The 11,096-nt window shown below is 39.9% G+C and overlaps 1 protein-coding gene across 33 annotated transcripts in view; it reads left to right on the top strand.

Moving 5' to 3' along the window:
* Positions 1 to 11,096, top strand: part of PBRM1 (polybromo 1) — a 149,618-nt gene that overhangs the window by 122,540 nt on the left and 15,982 nt on the right. For all 33 annotated transcript variants that reach the window (XM_032290133.1, XM_032290135.1, XM_032290114.1 and 30 more), the window contains 3 exons: positions 7,273 to 7,456; positions 8,308 to 8,518; positions 9,524 to 9,725. In XM_032290133.1, coding sequence (XP_032146024.1) covers positions 7,273 to 7,456; positions 8,308 to 8,518; positions 9,524 to 9,725 — 597 coding nt within the window. The remainder of the gene's footprint in view (positions 1 to 7,272; positions 7,457 to 8,307; positions 8,519 to 9,523; positions 9,726 to 11,096) is intronic.

Genomic DNA, 11,096 nt, shown 5'->3' with positions numbered 1-11,096 from the left:
CGCGCCATTGCACTCCAGCCTGGGTAACAAGAGCGAAACTCCGTCCCAAAAAAAAAAAAAAAAAAAATTTATTTTTTGTGGAGATGAGGTCTCACTGCTTCCCAGGCTGGTCTCAAACTCTTGGCTTCAAGCATCCTCCCTGCTTGGCTTCCCCCAAAGTGCTGGGATGATAGGCGTGAGCCACCTCACCTGGCCCCAATATTTATATTTCTGTATCTGTATCCCATCAATGGGCAATTGGAAAATTATTACCAGCCAGGCACGGTGGCTCACGCCTGTAATCCCAGCATTTTGGGAGGCCGAGGCGATGCAGATCACAAGTCAAGAAATGAAGACCATCCTGGACAACATGATGAAACCCTGTCTCTAATAAAAATATAAAAATTAGCTGGGTGTGATGACACGCACGTGTAGTCCCAGCTACTTGGGAAACTGAGGCAAGAGAATCTCTTGAACCCGGGAGGTGGAGATTACACTGAGCCAGGATCACGCCACTGCACTCCAACCTGGTGACAGAGTGAGACTCCGTCTAAAAAAAAGAAAAATGAAAAGAAAACTATTACCATTTGCATTCAATACCTAGGAATAAATCTTTAAAAGATAGCCAAGGTGGTGGCTCACACCTGTAGTCCCAGCACTTTGAGAGCCCAAGGCAGGAGAGTCACCCGAGACCAGGAGTTGAAGACCAGCCTGGACACCAGAAGGAGACTCTTTCTACCAAAAAAACAAAACCAAACAAAGAAACAAAAAAGATGCGTAAAGCACCTGCACACGCGTGGGCGCGTGGGCGCGCGCACACACACATCTCAAAGAAAATTTTTGAGAAATTAAAGACAAAGTTATCCATCATGTTTATAGCTGGAAAACTCAGTATTTTTATAAAGATATCAGTTCTCCCCAAATTGATCTATAGGTTCATTACAGGTCTTGATAGGTCTTGATAATTTTTTTGTACTTTATTAAATTAAGTTTTCTGAACTTTCATCTTTTGCCTCTCTTTTGGGGGGCTTGGTAGGAGCCGCAAGTCAGGACACAGAGACACCACCTCCATTCCAAAGCCACCAGTCACTTTTATTCTCTGGCTGTGACCAGAATTATTTTTTCCTAATGTCTATTTTTCTCTCTATAAAACATGAAAAATATTAATTGCCCCTTTTCTGAATTAAAAGGCCCTTCAATTGTGCAAATAAAGTTTTGTGTAAATTAAAAGCAGTGATAGTAATTGTAGCTATTTTAAGTTTGGGAAATGTTTCTGGCCTGTTTTTCATGTACATGTTTAGTAAGTGTTAGCTATAAATATTCGTGTTAAGGTCAAGAGCAAAATAGGGATATCCTAGCTGGGCACGGTGGCTCATGCCTACAATTTCAGCACTTGGGAGGCTGAGGCGAAGCAGATCACAAGTCAAGAGATCAGGAATTCAAGACCAGCCTGGTCAACATGGTGAAACTCCGTCTCTACTAAAAAATTTAAAAATTAGCTGGGCTTGGTGGTGGGTGCCTATAATCCCAGCTACTGGGTAGGCTGAAGCAGGAAAATCGCTTGAACTTGGGAGGTGGAGGTTGCAGTGAGCCAAGATTGAGCCACTGCCCTCCAGCCTGGCAACAGAGTGAGACTCTGTCTCAAAAATAAATAAATAAATAAATAAATAGGGATGTTCTTATCACACTTATTTAACATTGTTCTAGAAGCACTAGCCAGCGCAGTTAGAAGAAACAGAAGTCTAAAATAAGAAAAGTAAGGAGGTGAAAATTCAAAAGCATCAACTAAGAAATCATGGCAAACAGTAAGAGAAGTAAGGTGAATGAATATAAAATAAATAATATATCTATTATATTAAAAGATTCAGTACTAATAAAATACCTTGGATAAACTTAACAAGATATGTGCCACATCTGTATGAAAAATGTTTTAAAATGTTATATAAGTAATGTTTGAACACATTGTAAAGCATATCATATTCTTAGATAGGTTTCAACATCATAAAGATGTCCATCCTCCCTAAATTAGTCTTTAATATCCCATTAGATATACCAGTGGGAATTTGCTTGTGAAGAAGTTTATACTACCTGAACGCATTTAAAAAATCATATGGAAAAAGAAATTTAGGACTGCGCACAGTGGCTCATGCCTGTTATCATTCCCAGCACTTTGTGAGGCCAAGTCTGAAGGATCACTTGAACCCAGGAGTTTGAGACCAGCTGGGGCAAGATGGCAAAACCCCATTTCTACAAAAAGTACAAAAATTAGCTGAGTGGCACTCTCCTGTAGTCCCAGCTACTCAGGACAGGGAGCTGAGGTACGAGGATCGCTTGAGTCCAGAAGATTGAGGCTGCAGTGAGCCATCATCTCACCACTGCACTGCAGGCTGGGCAATAAAGTGAGACCCTTTCTCAAAAAATGAAAAAGAAATTCAGGAAAATTCTAAAAAGTATAGTGTAAGGGGATCTATCCTTAGCAGATATTAAGACATTATCGCACTACAATAATTAAAACTATTTATATGATATATGAACAAACAGGTTATTTAAACAAAATAGAAAGTTTAGCAAATATATAACAGTGGCATATTAGATAAGTGGTGAAAGTTGTATTTTTCTCTAAATGGTTTTGGAAACTCAACCATTTGGAAAAATAAAATTGTGGCCATATCCCACATCTTAAATTTGGGATAGATTCCCAGATGAATCATAAATTTAAATAAACATAAAATTAAAAACAAAGATACCAAAAGAAACCATGGGAAAGAGATTTTGTTAATCTCTGACGTAAAAGCCAGAACTCATACAATGAAATACTGATAAATTCAACTGTATAAAAATGGAAAATATCTATGTGACCAAAACTGGCAAAAACAAAAATGAAAATTTGAGAAAATATTTGCAGTGTTTATTATAGACAGAGAACTGATTTTTCTTATATATGAAGAGCTCCTGTAAAGCAATTAGATAAAGATCAACATCCAGCAGGAAAATGGGCAAAAAAGATAAGAGAGCAGAAAGAAATTACTAGGGCCCAGTGTGATGACTCAATGCCTGTAATGCCATCACTTTGGGAGGCTGAGGTGGGCGGATCACAAGGTGAGGAGTTCGAGACCAGCCTGGCCAATATGGTGAACCCTGTCTCTACTAAAAATACAAAAAAATTAGGTGTGGTGGTGCCTGCCGGTAATCCCAGCTACTCGGGAGGCGGAGGTAGGAGAATTGCTTGAACCCGGGAGGCAGAGGTTGCAGTGAGCTGAGACCATGCCATTGCACTCCAGCCTGGGCAACAGAGCAAGACTCCATCTCAAATAAAAAAATTAGCTGAGTGTGATGGTAGGCGCCTGTAGTTCCAGCTACTCCAGAGACAGAAGCAGGAGAATCACTTGAACCCAGGAGGCAGAGGTTGCAGTGAGCCAGAATTGCACCACTGCACTCCAGCCTGAGTAACAGCAAGACTCCATTAAAAAAAAAAAAAACTACCAATGATTCTTAAACAAATGAAAATATAGCTAACCTCAGCCATTAGAGAAATGCTAGTTAAACTACCCAGATGATTTTTCTTTTTTGAGATTACCTGTCAAATTGTCAAAGATCTGGAAGACATTTCTCACTAATTGGCAAGAGCATGAGGAAATGGTATTTACCTACTTTGTGGTAGTCTGCGAGTTAGGACACCCTTTATGGAAAGTAATTTTATAATACCTATAAAAATTTAGCTGGGCGCAGTGGCTCACGCCTGTAATCCCAGCACTTCGTGAGGCAGGTGAATCACCTGAGGTCGGGAGTTCGAGACCAGCCTGACCAACATGGAGAAATGCTGTCTCTACTAGATATACAAAATTATCTGGGCGTGGTGGTACATGCCTGTAATCCCAGCTACTGGGGAGGCTGAGGCAGGAGAATCGCATGATCCCAGGAGGCGGAGGTTGTGGTGAGCCAAGATCACGCCACTGCACTCCATCCTAGACAACAAGAGTGAAACTGCGTCTTAACAAATTTTAAAATGTACATATCCTTTGACCCAGCTTTTTTTTTTTTTTTTTGAGACGGAGTTTTGCTCTTGTTGCCCAGGTTGCAGCAGTGTAATGGCACAATCCACCCGCCTCAGGTGATCCACCTGCCTCAGCCTCCTAGAGTGCTAGGATTATAGGCATGAGCCACCGTGACCGGCCCTGACCCAGCTTTTATACTTCCAGAAATTTATACTTCAGTTGTATTCACCTATGTGCAAATTGATATGTCTTAAATTATTTATTTCAGTGTTGTTTAGCATCAGTAGAAGAACAAAAATTGGGAAACAACCTAGTTATTCATCTATAGGGAACTAGTTGAATAATAAAAGCCATAATCTCCAAGCCATGTTATTTTGTGACAAAATTCAGATACAAAACAGTTTTAAGTGATATGCTGCCATTTATGGGAGTTTATTGTTTTATATATATGACATAAAATTCATCATCTTAACCTTTTTTTTTTTTTTTTCCCCTGAGATGGAGTCTTTTCTCTGTCACCCAGGCTGGAGTCAGTGGCACAATCTCAGCTCACTGCAACCTCTGCCTCCTGGGTTCAAGTGATTCTCCTGCCTCAGTCTTCTGAGTAGCTGGAATTACAGGGGCACACCTGGCTAATTTTTGTATTTTTAGTAGAGACAGGGTTTTTTCATGTCAGCCAGGCTGGTCTCAAACTCCTGACCTCAGTTGATCCGCCTGCCTTGGCCTCCCAAAATGCTAGGATTATAGGCATGAGCCACCGCACCCAGCTTCAACCATTTTAAAGTGTACAGTTCAGTGGCTTTAAGTCCTTTAACAATATTGTACAGACATTACCAGTGTTCGTTTCTAGAACTTTTTCATCATCCCAAATAGAAACTTTGTATCCATTAAACAACTCTTTATTTTCTTCTTCCCCCTGGCCCTAGTAATCTCTATTCTACTTTCTGCTCATAATATAAGTGGAATCATGTAATATTTGTTCTATCTGGCTTATTTTACTTAGCATAATGTTTTCAGGGTTCATCCCTGTTGTACCATATATCAGAATTTTATTCCTAAGGCTATATGTTCATTATATGTATACTACATCTGTTAATGGAGTTATAAGTTTTCACATTTTATCTATTGTGAATAAAACTACTCTTATCAGTGTTGTGTAAGTATCTATTTGATCCTCTGGTTTCTTTTGGATATATACTTAGAAGTAGAATTGCTAGGTCATATGGTAACTCTGTTTAATTTTTGGAGAAACTGCCTAATTATTTTCCACAGCAACTGCGCCATTTTACAGTCCTGTCAACGAGATACAAGGGTTCAATTTTCTTCACATCCTTGCCGACACTTTTTATTTTCCATTTTGGATTTTTAATTTTTTTTTAATATAGCCATCCTAATGGGGTGTGAATTAATATTTTATTGAGGTTTTGATTGGCATTTCCCTAATGATGAGTGATGTTAAGCATTATTTCATGTGCCTATTGGACATTTGTATGCTTTAGAGAAATGTCACTTTAGATCTTTTGCACATTTTTTAATTGGGTTATGTATTTGTCCTATTGTTGAGTTGTAGGAATACATATTCTGAATACTAGACTCTTCCTAGATATATGATTTGCAAATATTTTCTTGTATGTATGGCTTATCTTTTCACTTTCTTGATAGTATCCTTTGGAACACAATGAGTATTGCTGTATTGTCCAGGCTGGAGTGCAGTGGGGCACTCTTGGCTCACTGCAATCTCCACCTCCCAGGTTAAAGCGATTCTCCTGCCTCAGCCTCCCGAGTCACTGGTATTACAGGGGAGTGCCATCACGCCCACCTAATTGTTTTTGTATTTTTATTAGAGATGAGGTTTTATCATGTTGGCTAGGCTAGTCTTGAACCCCTGACTAGGTGATCCACCCACCTCAGCCTCTCAAAGTGCCGAGATTATAGGCATGAGTCACTGCATCCGATGCAGCCTATTTCCTTTGGTTGCTTGTGCTTTTTTGGGGGGGGGGAGGGTGGTTGGGGAGAGGGTGCAGAGTCTTGCTCTTGTCACCCAGGCTGGAGTGCAATGGCTCAATCTTGGCACGCTGCAACCTCTGCCTCCTGGGTTCAAGCAATTCTCCTGCCTTAGCCTCCCGAGTAGCTGGGATTACAGGTGCCCACCACCACGCCTGGCTAATTTTGGTAGTTTTAGTAGAGACAGGGTTTCACCACGTTGGCCAGGCTGTACAAACTCCTGACCTCATGTGATCCTCCTGCCTTGGCCTCTCAAAGTGCTGGGATTACAGGCTTGAGCTATCACACTCAGCCCATTTTGAATTAATTTTTATATGTGATAGTAGGTAGGAGTTCAACTGCATTCATGTGCAGAAATGGAAATCTAGTTTTCCTGATACCATACTATCTTTTGAAAAGAGTATTCTTTCCCCCATTGAATTGTCTTGGAACCCTTATCAAAAACCAGTTGCCCATAAAAGCCCTATTATATGGGTTTATTTCTACACTTTCAGTTCTCTTCCATTTACCTATATATTCTATCCTTATGCCAATATGTATCCTTTTATATCTTTTTTTTTTTTTTTTTTTTTTGTGACAGGGTCTCACTCTGTCACCCAGGCTGCAGTGCAATGGCGCAATCACAGCTCACTGTAGCCTCAACTTCCCAGATTCAGATGATTCCCACTTCAGCCTCCTGAGTAGCTGGGCCTATAGGCATGTGCCACATGCCTCGTTGATTTTTTGTGTTTTTTGTAGAAGTTGGGGGTCTCACTGTGTTTCCCAGGCTGGTCTCGAACTCCTGAGCTCTAGAGATCTGCCCACCTCAGCTTCTCAGAGTGCTGGGATTACAGGCGTGAGCCACCACAACTAGCCCCTTTTATTTCTTTTTAATTTTTAATTATATGAATGTATTCGTCCAAAAATAATAAAATGTTGACTGGACACAGTGGCTCACGCCTGTAATCCCAGCACTTTGGGAGACTGGGGCCGACAGATCACCTGAGGTTGAGAGTTCGAGGCCAGCCTGACTAACATGGAGAAAACCCCATCTCTACTAAAAATACAAAATTAGCCGGGCGTGGTGGCACATGCCTGTAATCCAGCTACTCGGGAGACTGAGGCAGGAGAATTGCTTGGACCCAAGAGGTGGAGGTTGTGGTAAGCAGATCACCCCATCGCATTCCAATCTGGGCAACAAGAGTGAAACCCATCTCAAAAAAATAATAAATAATAATAATAATAAAATGTTAAAACAATTATTAACTGTGACCATAGTTTACTCCTTTAATCTCTTTCTAATTTTCTCTTTCAGGAAAGTGTGCTGTATTGTCATTCAAGGACTTCCTCTCCTGCAGGCCAACTGAAATACCAGAAAATGACATTCTGCTTTGTGAGAGCCGCTACAATGAGAGCGACAAGCAGATGAAGAAATTCAAAGGATTGAAGAGATTTTCACTCTCTGCTAAAGTGGTAGATGATGAAATTTACTACTTCAGGTAAAGCTTGAAAAACTAAAAAAAAAGGAGCACTTCCATTAACTTACGTCAACGTAGTGTAGTCCAATGTTTTTAACTTTTCATTAGATCTTAAACTAGAATAGTAAATATTTCAAATAGAAAATATTTATTAATTCAGTTAAAGATTAAAGGATCATAATCTGCTGGGTCCTGGTAGCTACTTAGCAGTGCCCTTGGCTTAGACTCCAGTAACTGTGGGATGAGGTAGATATGCTTGGTTCTGGTTCATATCCTGTCTGTTAGGAGATTTCTCAGTTCCACAGACTATGAAAACTCTTTTTTTTGAGACAGAGTCTCGCTCTGTCACCCAGGCTGGAGTGCAGTGGCATAATCTCAGCTCACTGCAACCTCCGCTTCCCCGGTTCAGGCGACTCTCCTGCCTCAGCCTCCCCAGTAGCTGGAATTACAGGCATGTGCCACCACACCCGGCTGATTTTTGTATTTTTAGTAGAGACGGGTTTTTACCATGTTGATAAAGCTGGTCTCAAACTCGTGACCTTGTGATCCGCCCATCTTGGCCTCCCAAAGTGCTGGGATTACAAGTATGAGCCACTGCACCCGGCCAAAAACTTTTTGCTGTATATAGGCAACTAGATCCCATCCTTGGACACAATGCTTTTATAGGTATTCAGCAGAATTATTTAAAAACAAGCATCTCTAAATAGAAGTAATTTCATAAATACACATTTAAACTCTTTCCATGCTGCCTTTAGAGTGTACATTGCAGATTGCCAGAAGTCACTTCTAGTGGTTAAGGTGGAACACTGCTTTTTGACTCATTCTGGGGGAGCATTAGCTGATTTTAGGTTTTTTTATGTGACTTTTTTCAGAAAACCGATTGTTCCTCAGAAGGAGCCATCACCTTTGTTGGAAAAGAAGATCCAATTGCTAGAAGCTAAATTTGCCGAGTTAGAAGGTGGAGATGATGATATTGAAGAGATGGGAGAAGAAGATAGTGAGGCCATTGAACCTCCTTCTCTACCTCAGCTTCAGACCCCCCTGGCCAGTGAGCTGGACCTCATGCCCTACACACCCCCACAGGTGAAGTGACAAGTTCCTGTTACTTGTCTTATTCCCACCTTTGGTTTGCAGCACACTCAAAACCAAAGTAAAGAGACATCCAGCCCCCCGCTATGTGAGCTCTAACTTAGAATTCTACAGAAAGGAATAGATTTTAATTTGTCAATGCTATGATTTATTCATTTATTTTTAATTGACAACAATTATATCATGTTACTGTGCCATTAATAATTTATCTGTCATACTAATGCCATTAATAATTTAGAATTAATGTCTCTTAAAAATTTCATAATGGCAGGCTTAGTTAGAAAACTCTTCCTTGTGCTGAAGAAAAGCAATAAGGAGCAACATCACCCTGTTTGTCTTTAGCTTTTATTACCCATGTCTTTTTAATCTCTTCTTCTATAGGACCTCATCTTTTGATTGAGGTGATCTCTGTTGGTATTTTTTTCTTATTCAGAATTTTTTAAAGAATTGGCCGGGCATGGCAGCTCACATCTATAATCCCAGCACTTTGGGAGGCCAAGGCAGGAGGATCACTTGAGCTCAGGAGTTGAAGACCAGCCTGGGCAACATAGTGAGATCTCATCTCTACTAAAAATTTTAAAAATTAGCCAGGCATGGTGGTGCACACCTATAGACCCAGCTACTCAGCAGGCTGAACCAGGAGAATCGCTTGAGCCTGGGAGATCAAGGTGCAGTGAGCTATGATTGCACCACTGTACTCTAGCCTGGTGACAGAGCAGGACCCTGTGTCAAAAAAAAAAAAAAAAAGAATTTTCTCAAGACTTAACTGTGAGGTCACCATTACAGATTGCAGCCATGGAATTCAGTGAAACTTTCATTTATTTCTTACATGGTAATAGGCAAAGAAAGGGTGTGTTTTGACCAAGAAAATAGCCAGCTATAAACCAAATGTGTCTATAAAGCAGTAACTGTTGAATCACATGTTCCTGGCTTCTGAAATTTTGAGCAGTTAACCAGATGTAATGTTCTGATGCACCATAAGAGCTTTCTGTCTTACAGTCTACCCCAAAGTCTGCCAAAGGCAGTGCAAAGAAGGAAGGCTCCAAACGGAAAATCAACATGAGTGGCTACATCCTGTTTAGCAGTGAGATGAGGGCTGTGATTAAGGCCCAACACCCAGACTACTCTTTCGGGGAGCTCAGCCGCCTGGTGGGGACAGAATGGAGAAACCTTGAGACAGCCAAGAAAGCAGAATATGAAGGTAAATAGAGCCTGGGCACAACTGTCTTTCTAAGCAAGGGGTTGTTTTCAGGAATGCACGTGCATAGACAGGTTTTACTCTCGTTCTTACCACTTGCACATGAACTTTATGTTGGGGACTGTTCCAAATGGCACCCAACCAGTAATTCAGATGCCAGCCTTGTCCTGACTGAGCAGAGCACTGCCCCGCCCCTGACTTGGCCTCTGATCTGGTGGTGTATTTCCCCTGCAGATTTCTCCAAGGTATTTTTTTTTCAAGATCTCATAGTTTTATAATCTCCAAAATATTTTGCTATTAAAAATTGCATGATTTTTTTCTTTCATTGAGCCCTGTAAGCACACGTTGAGCCAGGGAATGATTGTACAATGATGTTAAATATAATTTTAATTAAAATTCATCTGAAAAGGGCCTCTTAAAATCAGTAATATTCTGTTACAGCTCTTGGTAAGCCATATATTTAAACTCCAAGCTGAGTCTTTACTAAAGTGCTTGGTTTTCTGGGTCAGTCCTGGCCTATACTGTATCTGTATTTATAGCTACTTTTAAGGTATTTGGGTCTTTTTGATAAAGCTCAACTGCCTTTATTTTCCTTTTATTCTAATTAAATCACTTGGGGCAATGAGCTTTCATTCAAGAATTTGGTGGTTCTTAGCCATTTAGGGACAAATACTTGAGATTTTTTTGTTTTTTGTTGTTGGGTTTTTGTTTTTGTTTTAATATCAGACATGGATTTAGTAAAGAAATTGGTAGTAAACATTAGATTAGGCAGGACTATTACCCTTCGAACTGTATTTTTTCCATCTGGAATTTTATATATTGGTTCATTTTGCCAGTTTAGAGCTATTCTCTCTACAGTGGTCAACTACTACTCTTCTTAGGTGGGTACAGTTCTGTTATTTTCTGGCAAACATAAATTAATTATTTAGGCCGTCCCCTTTATTAAAATTGATGAAGTCTCCAAAAAAACTTCAAAAAAAAGTTTTACTCCTTTCATTTATTATAACTGATTGATTATTATGAAATTATCTGACAGGCTTCCCCAAGGATCTTCTGCAGAGAATTCTAATCCTGCAAGATGTTTAGTCAAAAAACATTTCGTGGCAAAACCAGTTTGAGAAGCATTCCAAACTCTCTCTCTTGGAAACTTATGGTGCCTATTCCCACATTAAAGACTTTAAGAGTAACAGTAAATAACCTGTTTTTTATTATCTGGCATTTTCTGAAATTTGACCAGGTATTTATGTAGTACCTATGAATATCCTGAAGAACTAATATATATATATATATATATATATATATATATATATTATATATATGTTTTTTGTTTGTTTTTTTTTTGAGACGGAGCTTCGCTCTTGTTACCCAGGCGGG

This window comes from Sapajus apella, unplaced genomic scaffold (assembly GCF_009761245.1).
Source record: "Sapajus apella isolate SASKATOON/1434 unplaced genomic scaffold, GSC_monkey_1.0 scaffold23, whole genome shotgun sequence".
In the NCBI taxonomy this organism is placed as follows: domain Eukaryota; kingdom Metazoa; phylum Chordata; class Mammalia; order Primates; family Cebidae; genus Sapajus; species Sapajus apella.
This window is presented reverse-complemented; position numbering and strand designations above follow the sequence as displayed.